Below are 23,716 nucleotides of genomic sequence, written 5' to 3' on the forward strand. Positions count from 1 at the left end.
CGCTTCAGTCATGTCCAACTCTCTGCAACCCCATAGATGGCAGCCCACCAGGCTCCTCTGTTCCTGGGATTCTCCAGGCAAGAATACTGGAGTGGGCTGCCATTTTCTACTCCAAAATACACAGTACTAATTCTGTTTTGCTTACATTTAAAATATACAGCACAGAAAACAAATGAGTTGCCTAAAGCATGCACTTAATATCAATTCAGCACTTGATTGATATTCTAGTTTAATAATCTTTTTACACATAAAGAAGAACTTCTCTTTTAAATACTAAGAAAAAAAATCTTATATAGTCACTTCTTGTTATTCGCAGTGGTAATGGTCTTTAAAGTTGCCATGAACACTGAAATTATGATTCCCGAACCATTGCTCCTGGGAAGATACAGGTTTCTGGTCACAACAGTTTTGTCAAATGATCAATGACCTTGTTCTGTGTGTTTCTGCTTATAAAACCTAATTGATACCTTATTTAATATGCATTAAATAAGAGAACTCACAGCCAACAGCACCATAAGTCATGTCTGAAGGAAGCTTATCTATATACATGTATTTCCTCCATGAGGCACATCACGGTCTCTTCTTTTGCTCAGAAAATTAGACAGCACTTCAGCGCTAGGCTTGAAGGCCTTTTAAACAATGAAATCACCAACAAAAAAAGCACAAAAATGCAAAAGACACAGCACTAAATAGACTTAAAAGCACACTCATTTACAGTATAAGAGTTCAAACAGGAAGGCAATAAGACCTCTGGTTTGATCTCAACTGGAAGCGTGTACGTGGGTGACTCAGATTTTTCCTACTCTGTGTATGCTTGCAAATGACCACAAAAGTTACGCTGAGTATTGACTTTGAGGTTTAAAATAAATGTTAGCAAGTAGGTGAATTCACAAACACAGAATCTGCGAATAATGAGGAATGACTATATATAAATTAGCTCTATTCTATAAAATTAGTGTCTGGATTAAGTCACTATTGAAAGTCTATATATGTATTTTTGTATTCCAAAAAAAGTCACCAAGGTAATAACTTACGGTCCAAAATTTGATAAAATACTGTAAGTCTGTAGCAGCAATAAAAACGCAGTACAGCAGAGAATAAGCCAAGAAAAGGAGGAAAAATTTATAATTTGAAAATCCAACACAATTGTTCACCCTGTTAACAAAACAAAAACATTTTAAGTGACTTTTATGCTGTTACCCTGGGTACACATATGCTCAACCTTAACACAAGTATTTGATTTCCTAACATTAAAATTTATTGGCATTTCTTTAAGCATAACTCAAAAGATTTCTTTTTAAAAATTATCTAAAGATTTTTTTTTACACATACAAACATTAAAAACTCCATTTCACTAAAAAGGAATTTCTATGTTCAAACTAGAAATTTGATATGTAATATTGCTTTAATTACTCATGACCCCTGTATTTCCTGTCCAATTATACAAATAAGCACATGCCCTAAGTATTGATCTTGTGAGAAATCTATTAACACCAAACAGATAAGAGGGATTTTCTAAATTCTTTTCTGTGTTACCTTTGGATTTGATTTCTATGATTAAGTAATTTTAAAACTTTTTAAGTTTTCCAAAATTAGATGAGAGGTCTTTACAGACTGTTTGCATGCTGACGGTACAGCACTGAAGCAACCAGATTATCAAAACATCTTAAAGGGCAGGTTTAAGGAAAGAAACAGAACTGGGAGCCAGACAGCCAGGTCGTCACGTACATTCGATGCTAAATAGCTATGTGTCCCTGACAAAGTGCCATAATTTCTAAGGGTTTCCTTTTCCTCATCTGTCAAATCAGCACTCTGAGATCCTTTCTGAGAACCAGGCCTCTATGCTATGATCTGAATCTCAAAAAATGGAGATTCAGAATTCTCAGCTCTTACTCTGAAATCACCGTATTTGGAGAGGGTGGTTTAAGAACTCAAACTACTGTATCAATAAACATAAATACAAATACAACTCATACTTTATAGTCACACTTCTTCTATCAAACCTTATTTTGCCTCTTTCTATTAAGACAAGGGAATTCCTAGATGATAAATGTGACACAACAGTTAAGTGGAATTGGTTGTTATCTTCATGGGCAGTGAACCCAGGAATTAACAATAAAAATAATAAACTCACTGCACAGAACACACAGATGTTTCTTCTTTCACCTGTGTGTGTGTGTGTGACTCAGTCATGTCCGAATCTTTGCGACCCCATGGACTGTAGCCCACCAGGCTCCTCTGTCCATGGGATTCTCCAGGCAAGAACACTGGAGTGGGTTGCCATGTCCTTCTCCAGCAAACACCTTTGTTCCTACTCAGTACCGGCATAAGATAATCTTCCTCCTTACTGACTTTGCCAATAAATGAATTGTTTCTCTTTCTCTATTGTTGAGGAGAAACAATAGTCATATGAAAAATGTTTACTCAATTACATAAGATGAACACGAACTAGGTCTGCTATACGTCATGGGCCTAGAGTTAGCAATACTGTTACTACATGCTTAAAACTTTGTTAAGAGGACAGAGTTCATGGTAAGGGTTCTTAAAATTAAAACTTTTTTAATTTAAAAAAATTCAAAAGTTAAACATTGGACTTATGGATAAACCAAAATTTGGAACAAAAATGGAAAATGTTTATATCTTCTACCTCCAAAAATATAAGGTAAAGGGAACAGCATTAGATGTAGTAATTTTGGAGCCTAAGGGTATTGTGTATGACAGATTCATAAAGAAGGCAAAACTGTGGGTGCACACCGAATGAAATCAGTTACACTGGCAGCCCAAGAGATTCCAGTGTGAGTGCGAACCAGTCACTGAGACTGTCTCTTAACGACATCTGAATCAAATAATGGTAAGAAGTAATATTGCAAACAGGTCCATACAAGCTGAGTCTAAATGTGTTCTGTCACAAAAGGAGAGAGGATATCCCCATGCTTATCTGTGTTGGTTACTAGAGGAGTGAATGGGAGACAGAGGCTGGGGTGTTAAGATTGGCCACGTGGATGTCCAGACAATGACGCTTCTGTGAACGAGGGGAACATGAGATGGGACAGGAAAGACCACTGCTCTTCCTGCAGGAATGTAAGAACCAGCTTTTGTACTAGATGACAAATAGTGTTTTTATAGAAAGGAAAATGATCTTGAACGGAGATTTTTACATCTAATTTAGCATACTTTAACTTCTACAGGGGCATGCTATGATTTGCCATGTCAAAGTCAAGAAACAGAGAAGGTTAGTCAATAAAGACTGAGCTTGGTAAGAATGTTATACTTGAGATCATATTTATTTTTAATAATAACTTACTCTCTACCTGACAGACAGCTTTTGGTTAGACATTTTTAACTGCCTACTACTTTGAAGACTCAATTTGAAAAGTGCATGTACTCTGAATCTGAATGCCTTTATATGGAGAAATAAACACATTCTAGGTAAACATCCCTTACACATTCATTTAAACTCAGTTAAACAGCTCTTGGCTCTGTTTTAGGGAAACTGCTTTCTGAGTCTAAATTGGAAAAATAACATAATATAAAAAAAGGTGGAAAGAAAGTGGCCGCTGAAGTCCAAACAACTTGATATATGACTTTAAGTCCACTCTGGAACTTTTCTGAGCCTCACTTTCCTCTTGTTTAAAAATGGGACAAATAATTTCTAATAATATCTGTCATGGTTATAAGGATTACAGATTTTACAGATATATGGATATATCATCTCTAGACATTACAAGCACTCAATAAACTGAATCTGAAATTATTTAATTAGTGCCACCTAACCATTCGCAGCCTTGTCAAAGAATATTATTAGTATAATTAATAAATTTAAAAATTATATTAAAAAGAAAAAACACTAATTTGATAGGATAGCCAATAATGCAAAGACTACAGGATATCTATTTTAGTTAAAAAAGAAGTGTGAGGTTGGTCCCCTGCACCCCAGAGGGTATTCTGGCCACAGCAGATATGTTAAAGTCATCACGAACAGGAGGCGTGGTTCTCTGATTTTTCAAACACTAAAAGTTGACAGATCCTGAGATTCAAAATCATATACAAGACCTGTATAAAAAGGTTGCCTCACTATAAGTCTTAATAAGTGACTGTTACATTTACATAATGACTGTAGAAAAGATCTCTTATAGATTAATATGAAAACATTTCCAGGATATATTAAGTGAAGGGGGGGAAAGGCAGAGAGACTCAGACCATAAAATTGGAAATATCAGTGGGAAGAGAACTTGCTAAGAAAGAGAACAGAATGAATTAAACGAAGGAAAGAATGAGGAAAGAAAAGAGTCATCACAAATGAAAATTGTTACTTCAAACAGAGGTTATTTACCAATATCTTTCTCTAAGAGGAGCATTATTTTCATAGGAGTTAGTTAGCCTTAACCTGATAATTATAGTAGAAAATCTAGGAGAAGAAAAGTAAGAGGTACCCTGGGGAGAGATAAAGAACACTGCAAACCTGACATCCCGCTACTGTTTCTGGAAGCTAAGGTAACTGTTCACTATGTATGCTTCCCCCACCTCTGGCGTAGGTTTGCGGGTACGTCTACTTTGCCTGAAAGTCAAAGTCACTCGGTCATGTCCGACTCTTTGTGACCCCAAGAACTATACAGTCCATGGAATTCTCCAAGCCAGAATACTGGAGTGGGTAGCCTTTCCCTTCTCCAAGAGATATTCCCAACCTAGGGATCGAACCCAGGTCTCCTGCATTGCAGGTGGATTCTTTATCAGCTGAGCCACCAGGGAAGCCCTACCTTGCCTAGCGCCAACCATGAAAGAAGGCAAGGCTTGGAGAATGATCATGCTTAATGTCCAAATCCAACCTGACTGGCAACCTTGGTGTGGTCTCACAGGGATGTGTACACTGAGATGAAAAGTTTTAAGGGAGAAAAGCCAACCTTCATTAGTTACTTAGATCTTTCAAATAATCCTCTAGTCAGTTACCTAATTTCATGACTTAGAAATTTTTAAAAAAATTTTAATGAATTCTAAGTGGAAACCCTTGTTGAAACACATGTGTGTATTTACAGATCTGCTATTCTACTCCTTAACATTAAGTTCTATTTAAAACATTGTTAAATCTTTAGATGAATTCATTCCTTATTAGATACTTCAAGTGAAGTGTTATGTATAATTTATGTGCACATTTTGGTGTAATTTCTGTATTCTAGAAGTATTCTAGAATCTCTCTGTTTATGCATGTGCACACAAAGAAAACCATTTGTTCTGAGCAAATGTAAGGAAATAAGTTTTACATTGTTAACCTACTGGTGTTAAAATTATTTCATGGAAACTCATGGAATAAAGACTATTTTGAGCTAACTAAACAAACTCTACAAACTAAACCTAAAGGGACTCCCTAGGTTAGCTAAGGCAAGATTTCATTTATAAACAGATTTAAATAGATCAATGATTCAACTTATTGTTATAAAGGACAGAAACTTCTTTAAGTATAGAGCCACACTCACCAGGGGCAATGATGATCCATCTTCAAAATACATCTAAGAAGAAACCACACACACAAAATTCAGCATCCCACAAAAGTTTAATCCCAATGTTATAAAATGAAATACTATTTCAAAAGAGTTGTAGCAGGTAAAATATTGCAAAATTATTTACTTATCTAAAACCTGAATAATAGCAAAAGGCCTCATTAAAATAAACATTATAGCCAATTCTAGATGATACAAAAATAGAACTTTAAATTCAAAATATACATGCGTTAAGATGTAAATAAAATAACTCATTTTCTAAAAATACAATATGTTAATATACAACTATTTTATGCTGAAGAAAGTACAAAATGTCAACAGATTTACAGACAGTCTGGATAAAACTTGTCCATTAATGTCCAACCGTAAGACAAGTATATGGTACTGTTCTTGTGGTATATCAAGTATGTAACATCGGACTGTCATGAAGCCAACTGGATTATCTTTATAAAAAGGAAATGAGTCATATAAATTTTTCTTAACTAGAACTAGCCAAGAATGAGCTGCTAAAATCATGCACTTCATTCAAGTCACAAAGAATCTGGGGGAACAGAGACAACGGATCATGGCCCTTAGCCATACTCGTATTTATGCAAGTGCTGGTCATATCTCCTAAATAAAGGCCTGATAAAAGGAGAAAAGGAAATAATCTGGAAAGCAACGAGAAAAGAAACACATTTAAAAAAACCCACGGGTGTGTAGACATTTTAGAAGTAAAGGGTTTTTTCTTACTTATCACAGACGGAACAGTGGTGGCAGCGATCTGGTTTTATAAGTTGGCATCTGTCACAATAGCGGATTGCTAGGAACAAAAAGCTCCACTTAGCCTTAGATGTAACAGTGAATTGAATACACAGTTAAACAGCTTTTAATCATTTATCCAAATTTAAATTCTATAAAGCATAATGAATTTAAATTTGATAGAAATGACATATTTGACTGCATAAATACAAAAATGAAATGATTTGACTATAGCCTCAGTTCTCTGCAGAGAGTTCCCAAGAATAGATCTTTCGGGGAAATTTTTCTCAGGCATGCTCAACTATAAATATACTATCTAGTTACAAAGGAATCACAGACTTACAAAGGCTGCAACCATGTCCATTTTCACCAAAGTAAACAGAATGTCTCCCTTGATTAATCATTTCGTTTCCTGGACTCTGCCAGGATGACTAGGTAAAGGATACAACCACATTTTAGAAGTTTTTTGAGAAAGACATTTTAGAAATTTGTGAATAAATTCAACTAGCTGTTTGAATTGGGAAAGAGTTCACATCTTCCCTGCTGGGTGAGATGCAAGATGAGGAGTGAGTATTCCAAGAGGTACTTCCACCAGAGAATTTTAATTCTTGTGACTGAAGTCCTGAGCCTTTCTTCTCTAAAACAGACATCAGAGACAGTTGTGGATGATTGGAGATGCTCTTTCAGTACACAGGCATCGGACAGAATGCCCTCAGTCTGCCAAAATTACAGGAGATTTGTTAAGTGGGCAGTACAGTAGGGCCAGCAGAACCAAACGAACAAACTTAAAATCTGGAAAACATACTTGCAGCAAGCAGTTATCAAGATTATATTAGCTAATATCACAATCTCTAAAAAAAGGAAAAAATTGTTATAAACTAAGAATAAAAAGAGCTTTAAGACAACAGGCCTAGAAGGAGTTGTTTTCAATACTGAAATAAGTCCTTAATCATCCCCTTATAACTTTCTTTTTCAGGAATTCCAGAGATGAATGGCATGGCCTGCTCATCTCCTGAATGAAGATGTCTCACAGGGACATTCCAGGTGAAGCTCTAAAGTATCCCTGGCTCATGCCAGGTATCAAAATGGGAGCAGTGTTGTCCAGAAGGAATATAATGTAAGCCACACGAGTGCTGTTAAACTCTCTAGGAGCTATGTTAAAAGAAGTGAAAAAAAAAAGGTGGGGGGAGATTAATTTTAATGATATATTTTATTTCACCTAATACATATTTCAACATATAATTATTATATTAGTTATAAATACATGTAACATTATATTTTATATTAGTATATACAAATGAAGTGTGTGAACATCAACTGAACCTTTCTGTTGCTTTTAAATAGCCTTTAAAACCAGTTCTGTGTTTTCCACTTATAGTCAAATTTGAAGCTGTCATAATCACAAAAGACTAGTGGTTTCCATAATGGGCAGCATGGGTTTAAAGTCACACAATTTCCATGTGAGTTTTGTTGGGCAATTGTACATTCTAAGTGGTGATTATTTCTTAATTACACAGGGGGTGGGGTGCACCTTGCAAATTAAAGTGGGCGGTAACTCAAAAATATTTTGAAATTTTTCATTTATAATCTTTTTTGTGAAAGTCTTTTTGTTCATGGTTTTTCAGAAACGGAAATTTAGTCTTATAATTAAAACACAGTCCATGTGCCAGATCAGATTCAACTAAAATCATCCCACTGGAATTTAAAGTAAGCCATCTGATTATCATTTAAAAAGTCCTAACAGTGGAGGGGGAATTTTAACTGTCTTGCTTGAATCTTCTGAGAATTTATTCATGTATTATTTATATAATTTAAAACTTTTTTGGTAAATACTGAAAAGGAAACACTACCAACATCTGTGTGCAGAGTGATAACCTAATTACATCACTTCTAATGGTAATCTTCCTAGTCAAAAAGTCTACAAATATTTTTTTGTAGGAAAGGATCGATAGCAAGGGAGAGCTGGAAAAGCAAATAGTCCTCATTAATAAAAATAATAATATAATAGAGTTTGGAGAGCCCCATAAGAAATCAGGAGATGGTTGGATCAAAAAGAAAGCACAGGACAAAAAGAAGTGAGATGAACAGTCTTCACACTTGCCTCACACACCCAAGACTGTACATGGTTGAATTTGTTCTCTATGCATAGCAGTCAATATAACCTAGGCAGTCACTATTTTTCTCTTTCAGGTTTGGAGGAAAGACCGTGGATCTAGAATGAACGGGAAAACCCTCAATTATACTACTATCCATTTTCTTCAATTCTCTAAGACATATCAAGTGTGTGGACACCAACTGAGCCTTTCAGTTGCTTCGGTCCATGGCCTTTCTCAGGGTGAGGAAGGAAGTTATCTGAACAACCCAGGGGTTTCGGCCGAGGGTGGGGTAAGAAAAAGGACCCTCATATTCCTGCCTTGGGGGCACTGTGGCCCTCCACTGCATGTCCACTCTGCATTCATGATTACCTTTACACCCCACATATTCCAGAGAGAGATTAACCACACCAACATTATCATCTGTTTATTAAACTTCCTGTAATTTAATTTAGTCTATGACTCTAGTCAGCTAAAATTGATTTCAGCATGCATCCAGAAGTTTTGCACTAAAAATATAAAGACTATATTAGCAAATTCAGATTCTGTTCCAGACTGTCAAAAATATTGAGAATGATAAGTTCATCCCAGGAGATAGGCATACAATATAAGAGAAGATAATCTTTAATTCAGTTCAGTTCAGTCGCTCAGTCATGTCCTACTCTTTGCAACCCCATGAATCGCAGCATCCCGGCCTCCCTGTCCATCACCAATTCCCAGACTCCACCCAAACTCATGTCCGTTGAGTCGGTGATGCCATCCAGCCATCTCATCCTGTTATCCTCTTTTCCTCCCACCTTCAATCTTTCCCAGTATTAAGGTCTTTTCCAATGAGTCAGTTCTTCGCATCAGGTGGCCAAAGTATTGGAGCTTCAACTTCAGCATCAGTCCTTCCAATGAATATTCAGGACTGATTTCCTTTAGGATGGACTGGTTGGATCTCCTTGCGGTCCAAGGGACTCTCAAGAGTTTTCTCTAACACCACAGTTCAAAAGCATGAATTTTTTGGTACTCAGCTTTCTTTATAGACCAACTCTCACATCCATACGTAACTACTGGAAAAACCATAGCTTTGACTAGATGGACCTTGTTAGCAAAGTAATGTCTCTGCTTTTATAATATGCTGTCTAGGTTGCTCATAACTTTCCTTCCAAGAACAAGCATCACGTAATTTGCACAAGGAGATGACATAAATCCAAACTGCAGTTGTTATTAATGAACACTAATTCTTTGTTCTGATATGACTTAGTCTTAATTTGGTGCATCAAGGGGTCTAGTAGAAAAAGCACTCCATATCTGCTGGCTCATCGAAAAAGCAAGAGAGTTCCAGAAAAACATCTATTTCTGCTTTATTGACTATGCCAAAGCCTTTGACTGTGTGGATCACAATAAACTGTGGGAAATTCTGAAAGAGATAGGAATACCAGACCACCTGACCTGCCTCTTGAGAAACCTGTATGCAGGTCAGGAAGCAACAGTTAGAACTAGACATGGAACAACACACTGGTTCCAAATAGGAAAAGGAGTACATCAAGGCTAGATATTGTCACCCTGCTTATTTAACTTCTATGCAGAGTACATCATGAGAAACGCTGGGCTGGAAGAAACACAAGCTGGAATCAAGATTGCCAGGAGAAATATCAATAACCTCAGATATGCAGATGACACCACCCTAATGGCAGAAAGTGAAGAGGAACTAAAAAGCCTCTTGATGAAAGTAAAAGAGGAGAGTGAAAAAGTTGGCTTAAAGCTCAACATTCAGAAAACGAAGATCATGGCATCTGCTCCCATCACTTCATGGGAAATAGATGGGGAAACAGTGGAAACAGACTTTAATTTTGGGGGCTCCAAAATCACTGCAGATGGTGATTGCAGCCATGAAATTAAAAGACACTTACTCCTTGGAAGGAAAGTTATGACCAACCTAAATAGCATATTCAAAAGCAGAGACATTACTTTGCCAACAAAGGTCCGTCTAGTCAAGGCTATGGTTTTTCCAGTGGTCATATATGGATGTGAAAGTTGGATTGTGAAGAAAGCTGAGCACCAAAGAATTGATGCTTTTGAACTGTGGTGTTGGAGAAGATTCTTGAGAGTCCCTTGGACTGCAAGGAGATCCAACCAGTCCATCCTAAAGGAGATCAGTCCTGGGTGTTCATTGGAAGGACTGATGCTAAAGCTGAAACTCCAATACTTTGGCCACCTCATGCGAAGAGTTGACTCATTGTATAAGACTCTGATGCTGGGAGGGATTGAGGGCAGGAGGAGAAGGGGACGACAGAGGATGAGATGGTTGGATGGCATCACTGACTCGATGGACATGAGTTTGGGTGAACTCCGGGAGTTGGTGACAGACAGGGAGGCCTGGCATGCTGCGATTCATGGGGTCGCAAAGAGTCGGACACGACTGAGCGACTGAACTGAACTGAGGAATGTGGAAACTAGATTTTTGCACCTGATACTGTCACTGCCATTAAATAGTTTTGGAAACTTGTGCAGTAATTTACTTTTAGGGGGTTTAAATTTCCTCCATATTAGTTTAGGCCCATCTAGGGTAAATATATATACACATATACAGAAACACATTTCTATCTTTGTGGGATAGAATCAGTGGCATAATATCAAATGAGGGAATCACTACTTGCTCACTGACAAGCAGTAAAAACAAACAGGAAAACATCATGCGTGAGACTTAGAGTTATACTGAATTATGATTCTAAAGTGAGTCAGAATTGAATATATACAATATAAAAATATTAATGAGATATTTTACAGTCCTTTTTTCCTCCTAGGTCTTTGAATTAGTTGTGTGTCTTCTACTTAGAGTACATCTCAATTTGGACGAGCCATGTTTTAAGGCTCAAAAGCCACATGGAGGTTGTGGCCACCGCAGTGGGCAGCACACAGCCAATCACAAAGTTTCTGGGTGAGCCTTTGGTGGGCAAGCACCAGGCATCCGAGTGTGTCAGCTTTTTTTTAATAACATATTTTTTAAAAGTCTTTACTGAATTTGTTACAATATTGCTTCTGTTTTATGTTTTGGGTTTTTGACTGTTGAGGAATGTGGGGTTTTAGCTCCCGGACAAGGGATCGAACCCACACCCCTAAGAAGGTGTGGTTGTAATCACTGGCCCACCAGGGAAGTCCCCATGTGTGTCAGTTTTTAAGACAATTACTTGATTAGATAGCTGTTAAATGACCTAAAAAATTTGACCCAAGTAAATGAGATTTATTGGGTTGTATTTGTAAAAAGAAAAAAGAATTACTACAAATTTTAAAGATAAACTGTATCAATAGCTGAATTGTTTTGTATAATTTATATAATAACTTAAATTTATGTAAATTTATCAACAATATGTTCATTACTATACTGCTCTTTTGACTTAAGAATAGGCAGGTGTGTAATTAAAACTTTAAAAATGAACACAATTACAAATCAAGATTTCAGCAGTTCTAACATCTTCACTGAGTCACAGCTAGGAAGGCAGAATAGAAGGCAAGCCAGTTCTGACTTGGTTGAGATCTCTATGTCATAGCCTTATCAGATTTCCATCCTGTTTTATGGGATTCTATAAAAGACAGTTAATAACAGTCTGGGCCATAGCACAGTGTGTTTCAACGAGCGTTTGAGTGTCAAGTACAGACATGCTTTCTAACCGTCACCCCAACCCGTCCTGCTAAGCGCTCATGGTCCTCTACCTCCGGACATGGTCCTCGTGTAGATGGGGAGGTCTTTGGCTGCTCGCCGAAGGACTTCCTGATGGGCTTCTCCTCTAGGCTCTCTCTCCAGCAATTCTTTCTCTGCATAAGAGAGATGGAACTGTGGAAGAAACTTAAATATTAATCAGTGCTCACAAAGGAATAACATATTGATCTACTATACCCGCAAAAAAGGTATTTATAAAATATTAACAGGACATAGCATATATATTCAAAGAGGCAGTGGGGTATGAAATCTGGGCAAGTTTATTCATCCCATAGTTTATAAATCTAGAAAAGGGGAAAAATGATAACGCTTGCTTCCTCAGATCTTTATGAACCTCAAGAGGAAAAGAGAATGTAAAAGTGTTTTTACAAACTGTAGAGTTCTACCCAAGTATTAGTTATATTAGTAGATGAAATGGCAAAACAAACCAATTAGCTCAATGGATGTAGTTTACAATCAGTTATAATTAGAAACAAAAATAGAAACAAATACATCAAGCAAGTATTCTCATGTAGAAGGAGTTTTAACTTAGGGATAATCATTACATGAATTCTTTAGCACTCAAAAGAAGTAGTCTTTAATTTTACTTCTTATACTGCAAATTTTGTCCCACCAATTTAAAAAAATACTTCTTTGAGAAAATGAAAATCTGTTTGAGTTCCAACTTGATAATCACACAAAAAATTTTAAGTCTGTTCAAACTCCTATAAATATGCTCTAGGAGACATGTACAAGGATATTCACATAATCACTGTTTGAAACATAAAAAACTAAACCCAAATGTCCATCAAGGATAATGGATAAATAACTTGGAGTATAATCCATCCAAATAACTTGAATCCCATATGGCACCTAACATTCAGTGAACTACAGCTGTGTACAACCAGGACTATCAATATACTGATGAACAGATATATAAAATAAACTATTATACACGTTATTTTTAGGGATATGACAAAAATTATTCATGGGACAGTGTACCTTGTTTGGAAATAGTTTTGAGTGATAGAAAATGGATAACATCAAACAAAACTATAATACTGTAAATAGTCAAGAAAGGATAGGGTCAATCTAAGAGAAAGTATCTATTAACTTTCAATTGCTCTGCCTAGAACACTATTCCTCACACTCTCTGGATGGCTCTTTCTCATGCTGCAGGTTTCAGCTTAAATGCCATCTTCTCAAGGGACTTCCGTGACTCCCTTACTCGAGTAGGGACCCTGATAACTTGTCCCCTCCCCTCGCCGTATTCTCCATCAGGTCCATGTGCACTTTCTTTGTGTGGCACACCATAAATTGAATTTATTTTGTTGGTTCATTTGCCCTTTGTCTCTCTCTTTCACAGCCTGTAACCCCACTAAGTCTCAGCACAGAGTAAGTCCTCTGTGAGAACTGTGGAATGGACAAAGGAACAAGTCCCAGCAGCCCTAAGTCACAGCGTCGAAAATCGAGGCAAAAGTTTTTTTATACTCTAGTCTCTAGCTTTCCATCATCAGAACCCTGATTCCCACAATTCAGGTAGATTTGTCTCCCTTGTTCGTGTGTAAAATTAATTTAAAACCTAGCACTGAAAATTAGTAAAAGACTTAATAATAGTCAAAAGGAATAAAACTATCAACATATTATTACATTTTCTACAGAGTTCTGGATCTTTTTAACCTTAGAGGTAAGTTCTAGTGAGTGATGGAACTGGATGGCTCCTCGGTATGTTTAATACTTTTATAAATAAATGTAACACACCGCATCCATCAGGTCCAAAAGACCAAATACTGTTTGGTAGAACTATTACTTATCTAAGACGGATGTCAAAATCCCTAATGCTATCTTGGAATGCACCAAATACGCACTCCTCTTCCTTAGAACACTTCTATGTACAAATGCCTGTCACAGATTTGAGGAAAGGTGACATTTGTAGACATCTGATGGAATGAAAGATCTCCTGGGGTGTTACCTTTTGATAACACACCCAACCTCCAACCCTCCAGATTGTGGCAGTCCTTTGGCCAGTTAATGCAAGTTGTTTTGCTTTTAAGTAGTTTTATCGATTTTAGAATACTTGGAATTTACCAAAAAGTTGAGAAAATGGTATAAGGTTCCCATATATCCTTTATCAAACTGCTGATATTCCTAATATCTGGTATTAGTATGGTACATTTAGGACAATTAATGAATCGATATGGATACACTGTTATTAACAACAGTTCATAGTTTACTCAGATTTCCTTAGTTCTTATTGACTCTTATTTCTCAGTTCCAGGGTCCTGTGGAGGATACTACAGTACATTTGTTGTCCACGTTTCCTTAAGTTCCTCTTGGCTATAACAGGTTCTCAGATTTTCCTTGTTTTTGTTGAGCTTGACGATTTTGAATAGTACTGCTGAGGTATTTTATAAAGGTGCTTCTCTACTGGAATCTTTCTGATGTTTTTCAGATGATTAGGCTGGGGTTATGGCTTCTGTGGAGGAAGACCACAGAAGCAAAGTGCCATTCTTCTCAAGAGAACAAACAATCAACGAACGTGACTTAGGACTGTTGATGGTGACTTTAATCACCTGGTTGAGGAGGTGTTTTTCAGGGTTCTCCACTATAAAGTGAATCATTATCTCCCTATCTCATCCTGTAGTCTTTGTAGTCTTTGGAAGGAACTTACTACAGGCAGCCTGCATTTTACAAAGCGGGGATTTATTCCTCCCCTCCTTGAGGGCTATGGTCCATAGGGTCGCATGCATGCATGCATCGGTGAAGGCAGGTACTTCTTTATTTTTTGGCATGATAAGACGCTTCTGGCTCATCTTCAAAATCTCCTGCCCTAGTTCTAGAATCAGCCATTTCTCTAAGGAGTTCTTCTTCCTTTTATTGGAGGATGATATCAGAAATCAACATTTGGAATCAAATACAGTTTTCAGATAAAAGGAGAGTATGATTTCAAAAGGATGTGCAAACTAAGAAAAAAGCAAAATCTAATAACACACAGGAAACTCAGAGAATTGTATTTCCCTTTTTGTTAGTTGTTTCTGACTTAAGAAAAAAAGAAACACATCACCTCCTCAGTACCTAAAATATCCAAATTAAAACATAAAACATTGGAAACTTTTCTTAAGAAGAGCACACAGTGTGCCAAGACTCTGATGAAACTGGTAGCTTTGGAAACTGCTACAATCCTTTTGGGAAACAATTTGGCAAGTGACTTAAATTTCCTTTGTCTAGTAATTCTACCTCTGATAACTTACATTAAGGAAAATAACCCAAAATATGAGTAAAGCTCTATGAACAAACATGTTAATAACACTATAATATGGAAACTTGGGATCAGCCTAAAACTCCAATGTTTCAGTGAGAATATCATGTTGTTATTAAAAATGGTAATTGTACTTAAAAATAAACCAATGAAGAACTATTACATGAAAAAAAATAAGATTATGTGCCCTCTAAATACAACTAGGAAAAATACCTAGAAAGAAATTCAGAATATAAACTGGCTAAATTAGTGTGGTGGGATTTGTTTTTTTCTTTTTCTGCCTACTCTTCATTTTCAAAATATTATTTAGTATGGTTATATTATTTTTATATTGGAAGAAAATCTTATGAATTGAAAACTTACATTCTCTCAATAGTGACTAGAAGATATTTACGTTATTTTCTTCTATTTTCTCTTTTCCTACATTTAGAATCTCATTTCCAAATGGCAGCTGAAGTCCAGGACCGTCATTTTATAAGTGAGGGTTCTCTGGCTGCTGATCAGTTAAAAAGACTGGCCCAAGATCTTGCATTTTATTAATGGACTAAGATTATTAACCAGCAAACAAGGACTCTTTATTTCATGACAATGGTCTCCAAACTCTTTTGATCATGTAACCCTATCAGTAAAAGAATAATTGGAGACTGTACTGCTAGTATATGCATATTTAGTCATACATATATATTATTAGCTAATATATTATGTACCTTATATATGAAATTTTTAAAAAAGGAGTTGATGTATGGCAAAACCAATACAATATTGTAAAGTAATTAGCCTCCAATTAAAATAAATTTATATTAAAAAATACATACATAAATAAAATTTACTTTTTAACTTCAAAAAATAAATAAATAAAAAGTAAAATATGAATAGAGATTTTGCTATGTTTTTCCTCTATGCTCCAACTGATGTCCTGAGCACCCTTCTCCCCGAATATAGTCTCTACTCCTTTTGCTAGAGCATGGCGTAGGGACAAGAGTGCAGCTGTGAAGGTCAAAAAGACTGTTTTGAATGTTAGCTCTGCCACATGCTAGCAGGAGATAATGAGGAACCAGCAAAGGAGACCAAGAAGGAGCTGCCACTGTGCATAAAAATAAAATTATTTCCATGAGAAAGGAGGTAAGAAAATTCTGGAAAGAAAATAATGGCATGGTTAACAGCAAACAACAATGGCACCCCACTCCAGTGCTCTTGCCTGGAGAATCCCATGGATGGAGGGGCCTCACAGGCTGCGGTCCATGGGGTCGCTAGGAGTCGGACACGACTGAGCGACTTCACTTTCACTTTTCACTTTCATGCATTGGAGAAGGAAATGGCAACCCACTCCAGTGATCTTGCCTGGAGAATCCCAGGGACAGGGGAGCCTGGTGGGCTGCCATCTATGGGGTCGCACAGAGTCGGACACGACTGCAGCGACTTAGCAGCAGCAGCAGAGTATAAAGAGAAGGCAATGGCAACCCACTCCAGTACTCTTGCCTGGAAAATCCCACAGATGGAGGGACCTGGTGGGCTGCAGTCCATGGGGTCGCTAGGAGTCGGACACGACTGATCGACTTCACTTTCACTTTTCACTTTCATGCACTGGAGAAGGAAATGGCAACCCACTCCAGTGTTCTTGCCTGGAGAATCCCAGGGACAGGGGAGCCTTGTGGGCTGCCATCTATGGGGTCGCACAGAGTTGGACACAACTGAAGCGACTTAGCAGCAGCAGCAGAGTATAAAGAAAGAAGTCCAAAATCTGGACAAGAGTCATTGTTGCCAAGCCAGGGAGTCCAGCCTTTTCCCTGTGGAGTGGGCAGAATCCCTGAGTAGCCAGAAGCAGCAGAGTGAAAGAGTCAAGCCTCAGCTTCAGAATGAAGGATGGATTTCTGCAGGATCCTCGGAATCCCGGAGTGTGGGCAAGATTGGCAGGGGTGACGCCACAGAGGAAACTGCAATGTGTCAAGACGAGAGGGATGACTGAGCCTCCAAATTAGGGCAATGAGGCAAAGTAACGGGACAAGGGCTGGAACGGGAAAAGGGCTGGAACTGAAAAAGAAAAATGAGGAAGTGACACATTTCCAGAATGTGGGTGCTAGGGGAAGGGCGTGGATGGCAAGCTTCTGGCTCGAACGATGACGTGGTTGGCAGTGGCATGAACACGTGTAAGAAACAGATGAGTCACGGTTTGGGGAAGGAGAGGGTGGTGACTTCAGTCTGTGATGGGCTGCGTCTGTAGTGTCAGTGCAATGATCAAGGACGCATGTTTGCAGGCAGATACAGAAGTTTGAAATTCATGGGGGAGGTCAGGCTAGAAACAGATGTGGAAATTGTGTCAACACAGAGGTGATAAGCAAACCACCAGAGTGGATGAGGTGATCTATGATAAAAGTCAGTTTTCTCCTTCAAACCTACGATTCAGGCTATGATGAAGGCAAGAAAGATCATAGGAAGGGAAAAAACATGGTAGAGGGAGGAAAAAGAGGCAGGGGAAGAAAGTGAGAAAAGAAGGGAAAAGGCTACCTCTTGGCACTCTAGAGCAAGCCTGCTATGAATGCTATGCCGATATCTGTGGTTTTGTTTTCAATATCCTTTCTCAGTTCACACAGCGTATTTACTGGCCTTTCTGACCACAGCTGCATTTCAAACAGATTCAGGAAATAATTCACAATGATGCTTAGATCTCTTTCTTTCTTTTTTTTTTCAGGTTAGCCTACTAAAACCACACTATTATTATTGGAGCAAAGTTTATTTCTATTCAACATCTATGTACTAGACTAAGTGCCAAGGATACAACAATGAGTAAAATATAGCCCTTTGCCTCAAGGACATTTAACCAGGATTAAGAACCCAGAAACAAAAAGTTAGCCAGAATAATCTTTTCAAAATGCGTATTTGAACAAATAACTTTATTTAAAACCTTCTGAGCTGAGACTGTTAGATGTTCCTCAGTATCTACTCTGTCCTTGTAACATGGTTAATGTGAAGTGAAAGTTGCTCAGTTGTGTCTGATTTCTTTGCAACACCATGGACTATATAGTCCATGGATTCTCTGGGCCAGAATACTGGAGTGGGTAGCCTTTCCCTTCTCCAGGGGATCTTCCCAACCCAGGGATCAAACCCAGCTCTCCTGCATTGCAGGCAGATTCTTTACCAGCTGAGCCACAAGTGAAGCCCAAGAATACTAGAGTGGGTAGTCTCTTCCTTCTCCAGTGGATCTTTCTGACCCCAGCAATTGAACTGGGGTCTCCTGCATTGCAGATGGATTCTTTACCAACCGAGCTACCAGGGAAGCCGCATGGTTAACATGGCCACTGAGAATAAAGACCAAACTCCAGTCTTCTGTGCAACCAAATGTGGCCATATAACCAGCTGAATTCTAAATAGAAGTGGAAATGGCATCAGCAAATTTTAGAAAGTGTCCTTAATAAAAAGACATTTACTTCCACTCCTCTTTTCTACTTTCTCTGGTCTGCTGCCTGGAATGTAGATATGATGGCTGGAACTGAAGCAGCCATTTTAGGTCAAGAAGTAACGCTGTGAATAGATGCTATGTATGTTAGAGTAACAGGAGAGGAGCCTGGGTGCCCAGCAGCTGTAGAGTAGCTACAGACTCTGAAAGTGAGAAAGATTAGGTAAGTTGTTATTTTTTTATTGTTGTTTTTGGTAGCTGACAGCCAACTAATGAACCACTAATATGATAATTATAAGAGAAACATGTCTACCTTCAGCTCTGTCTTTCTATCAACCTATCTACCATCCATCCATCCTTGTGTCTGACTCCGAAGCAGAAGTGGAACATATAACATATTTAATATTGTAAATATAATACTTATACAGTGGAAAAATAATATGTACCAAGTAAAAATTCAACTATTTAACATATTAATATAAAAAACCACTAGGCTCAATAGGTTTGCAATATTAATAAAAAGACATAAAACTCATTCTTTAGACAGCAATATTTCAGATTTCCATCTTTAGGAGATAACTATACTAATATTTTAACTTACTTCTTTCGAAGGATTCATTGGTAATGTAAAGATAGTTTTCCAATACGACCAGACAAACATTGCAAAAAGTAGATGATAAGCAATCAGGCACACAACTAAAATGAGAGAAACAAAATTATCACTGTAGTATGCGAATACACACTGCAATCATGGTATCACGAAAGGTATACCTGTTCTAAAATAATCAAAGAATTTAATTATTTAGCTACCATCCTATGATCAGAACCCTCCCATCTGTAAACAGGCCCATCTATTGGCAAAACAGCTACAGGAACCTCTCTTAAATTATAAAAATAAGGAAGTTACGCCTGCAACTTTAACTATAAACACAGTGTTAAACAAACATTAAAACATTCAGGCTTTAATAACTTTGCTTCACTAACAAAGAATAGCAAAAGCAAAATAAGCTATTTGCTTATTTTGTTCAGCCTGAGTCAAATCTGGTGTCCCTGTTTCAGCAACCACAGTTTTAACCAGAGATTATCTGAACAAAGAGAGAATTCCTCCAAGAGGAGTTTAAGTTTCTTACTGACCACATGCGATGATTAAGAAAAGCATTCTGAATATTCTTCTTAGATAATGCATACAAACACACTCCATGTTGTGTATTGGCCTTGAAACCCTATGTAAATCTAAAATATTAATTTGGTACCCAGTGTATTGGATAATACATTAATATATAACTTAATTGTGTAGAAAAAATATGTGAATTTAAAATATAGCATGTTTGGTATTTTTAAACCTTTAACAGCAATTTCAGCTTTTTAAAGGAAGATGATATTTCTGTTACAGAATCATTAAAACATCCAATTATCTAATAAGGCACCTAAAATCAGTGTGAGATGATCAAGGAATAGAGCCAACGATCTTTTTCATGAATTATGTAGGTGACTCAGGTACGGGGTCACACTCTGTGTGGAAACAGGAGATTGTTGATATTCCTGTATCTGCAAGCCACCAAAGTCTTTGGCACAATGACTGCCGTTTCAGGCCAGAGGTCTCTGCTAAGCGTCTCAGAGAATTCAGCCTGAGATGTCTGTTTACCCCATCTTGACTTCAACATTCTCAAAGTATCATTTATTAATCAAATCTAAATGAATGCTATTTATTTTCTCAAACTATCTTTAAAATTTCAGATCTAAAGCAATGATGTATCTTACCTTGTTCTCCAATGTTTTCCATGGACACTATAGAAATAGAGAAAAGAGACAGGCAATATGTTATATGAAGCTTATAGCAAACACAGGGCCTGAAAGAGACATAAGGTCTTGAGTAGGTTAATAATTTAGCTCTTTCCAAGCCAACGTTCTTTAAATATTTGTTAGACTGTTTAGAGGACAGGTGAGTATTGTGGAAGAGGTGGGGAGGGGAGGCTGGGCCTTCAGCCAGGCCCTGCTAGGCATCCCAGCCTTGGCTCCCACGCAGGAAAGAAACCCCATCAAGTGTGGCCCTGGTGAGTCTTCCTCCTTTATTGATTGGTTTCTCAGGTTTCCTTTCAACTACAGAGTTCAGATAAAGGTTTGCTAGCTCATCACACTCCCAGAGACACCGATTGCTCTTTGTAAGCTGGCAACCACCGAGTTAGCTCTCCAGAAGGAAAATTTAAAAAAAAAAAAAATCATGTCCACTGCACAGACTTCTCTTGCCGGATTTCTGAAAGTACAAATTCTTATGCCCAATGGCTAACTGCTTCCTACCATACAACGAGGGGCCCGAGAAACTGCCGTCTCTGAGGGGCTGCTGTGAATACTGCAAGGTGGCAGGTAGATGAGGACTGGGACCACGAGCTCAAACCAGCTGGGACAAGAAACCCGACTCAGTAACCCTAGCCATTTCCTTTCTTTCTGTTTTTGTTTTTGCCATTTAAACTTTTTATTTTACATTGCAGTACAGCCGACTAACAACGTTGTGATAGTTTCCGGTGGACAACAAAGGGACCCGGCCACACATATACAAGGATCCATCCTCTCCCAGCTAGAGAAGGAAGTGGCAACCTACTCCAGTATTCCTGCCGGAGAAATCCCATAGACAGAGCACAGAGGAGTCCGGCAGGCTACAGTCCCTGGGTTTGCAGGAGTTGGACATGACTTAGTGGCTAAACCACCAATCACTACCATTCTGCCCCAAACCTTCCCCCATCCAGGCTACCATATAACACTGAGCAGAGTTCCCTGTGCTATGCTCCCTGTAGGGAACAGTAGGTCCTTGTTGTTTATCCATTAAAAAATAGCAGTGTGTAAATGTCCATTCCAAACTCCCTAACTACCCCGCCCCTCATCCTTCCCTCTTGGCAACTATATGTTCTCTAAGTCTTCTGCATGGTCCGCTTGCTTTGTTTCCCATGCGGTCTCCCTCCATTTGTACTCAAATCTTTGGGACAGTCTGCCTTATCTTAGTAGTAGCAAGTCTAGATTTGACTTTGTTTCCTGATGCATTTTTGTTTTTATTCAGCTACTAAAAGGCAGACAGGATTTTCAGCCTTTGTCCTGGAGTATAATTTCATTTGCATTAGTAACATCGGAATTAGAGGGTAATGCTGTGAGAGATTGTTAAGATTACCTGATCAGACCAACCTCCTTCCCAGGAGGGCTACAGTTCAGTCATTTCTCGAGCCAGTGGGAACCACAGTTTTGGAGAGCAGCCCATTCTCTTACTGGACTGATTTAAGAACGACTGTAAGATCAGGGTGTGCCGAAATGAGCCTCCTGTGGATCCTACCTATGATATACAGGCTTCCAATCTGTAGCTATAAACAGAAAATCTAAAAGGCAGATCTTCAGATTTCTCACCAATCTTGATGTGGCTCCTTTAAATATTTCCTGGTCTTTCAATTTCTGCTAACATTCCTGATCCCCAGGATGGGACAGGCAGAATGAGATGATCTTTGACTTACAAATGGCCTGTAACACAAGTGTGCTTGCTCATCAGAGGCAAGAGGGAGTCAGAGGGCACTTTCTCACAGAATCCCTAAAGTGGCTGATGTAGGGCAGAGGAAGGACAGAGCTGTCTTTTCTGTCCAACCCCACTACTCCTGTCACGCATTTCTCTCTGGGCCCTGACTTCCCCTTCTTTAAAATGCTCTAAAATTAACTACAGTTCTTCCTTGGATCAAAATTTCTACCCCTGCAGCTAATCGAGGGAAATGCAAAAGCAATTTGAATCCATTTGTGCATTTATGTATGAATGACCCTTAATGACCATTCCAGAGGTTCTGGCGTTTTAATGAAAATGTATTTGCTAACCTATGACTCTAGTTGTCAGAACTAAACAGTAAAACAAAATGACATTAAAAAGAAAAAGTATGATCAGTATGAGGTAATATGTTTTTTGCCCTGGACTGTTACTATATTGGCTGGATATGCATTCAAAGGTATCTTCTGAAGAGCTATTTGTCCTTCACAGCTTGCTTTTCTTTAATGTACTTCAAAATTCACAGATTTTTTTTTTCAGTTAAATGATTTACTCGTGGATGCATGTTTATGGAAAATAATTCTGATAACATTTATAGAGTAAAATGTGAAAGTCCAAAAAGGTTGTATCAATTATACTCCACAAAAATTCTGAGCCTATCAAATTTCCTATGAGTGTAAAATGTCTTTAATTTTTGTCAACATTTTGCCCAAAATAAAAATCACTGTTTTAGTATTCATTTCTCTGATTACTAGTGAACTTTAAAAAATAATTTTTATTTAAAAAATTTAATGATTGGTTTTTCCTATCTCCTCTGATTTTTTCTATCTCTTCTCTTTTAGTTTTTGAGAGCCTTTTATATACTCTGTGAAGTAATCCCATATTTGTTACATATGTTCTAAATAAAGTTGTGTATAACTACTTTCAAATGACTTAATAAATACCAGTAAAAATAAACAATCTGCCTGCATTGCAGGAGACCTGGGTTCGATCCCTGGTTCAGGAAGATCCCCTGGAGAAGGAAATGGCTACCCACTCCAGTATTCTTGCCTGGGGAATCCCATGGACAGAGGAGCCTGATGGGCCACAGTCCATGGGGTCACAAAAAGTCGGACACGACTGAATGACTAACACTTTCTTTAAATGGCAGTGCCAAAACTTTGAAACTGACCTATGTCATTAACATATGTATGGACCACACTTGGTTGTGCTTTATTTTACTGAGGAAATTGATCTTCTTGCAACCATGTTTACCTCATTATGAGGTCAATGGTTTATCTTGTAATTTTTTTCTTTTTGCTGCACCAAGCATCATGTGGGAACTTAGAATCCTGACCAAGGATCAAACCTAAGCCCCCCTGCACTGGAAGCTTGGAGTCTTAACCACTAGACCACCTGGAAAGTCCCTGTCATAATTTTCAACTTAGGGGAGGAGCTGTCAGTTTCAATATCCCTCTCTATGACAAAACCACATAGAATACAATGTTATTTTCTCTTTCATTCATAAATAACCATTTAAGGTTATTTACTCATGTTTC

The 23,716-nt window shown here is 37.9% G+C and overlaps 1 protein-coding gene and 1 long non-coding RNA gene across 2 annotated transcripts in view; one reads left to right on the forward strand and one right to left on the reverse strand.

The window, feature by feature from the left end:
- ZDHHC2 (zinc finger DHHC-type palmitoyltransferase 2) overlaps positions 1 to 23,716 on the reverse strand; it is a 67,641-nt gene that overhangs the window by 15,259 nt on the left and 28,666 nt on the right. The window contains exons 2-7 of the mRNA XM_061404322.1: positions 20,429 to 20,455; positions 19,269 to 19,363; positions 12,029 to 12,149; positions 6,228 to 6,297; positions 5,472 to 5,504; positions 1,035 to 1,155 (exon numbers count right to left, since the gene is read on the reverse strand). Of these exons, the coding sequence (XP_061260306.1) occupies positions 1,035 to 1,155; positions 5,472 to 5,504; positions 6,228 to 6,297; positions 12,029 to 12,149; positions 19,269 to 19,363; positions 20,429 to 20,455 (467 nt within the window). The remainder of the gene's footprint in view (positions 1 to 1,034; positions 1,156 to 5,471; positions 5,505 to 6,227; positions 6,298 to 12,028; positions 12,150 to 19,268; positions 19,364 to 20,428; positions 20,456 to 23,716) is intronic.
- Positions 12,285 to 17,296, forward strand: LOC133239924 (uncharacterized). The gene is made up of 2 exons (XR_009734034.1): positions 12,285 to 14,360; positions 15,704 to 17,296. It is a non-coding gene; the product is annotated as an uncharacterized LOC133239924 (long non-coding RNA).

Source organism: Bos javanicus, chromosome 27 (genome assembly GCF_032452875.1).
Source record: "Bos javanicus breed banteng chromosome 27, ARS-OSU_banteng_1.0, whole genome shotgun sequence".
NCBI classification, from domain to species: domain Eukaryota; kingdom Metazoa; phylum Chordata; class Mammalia; order Artiodactyla; family Bovidae; genus Bos; species Bos javanicus.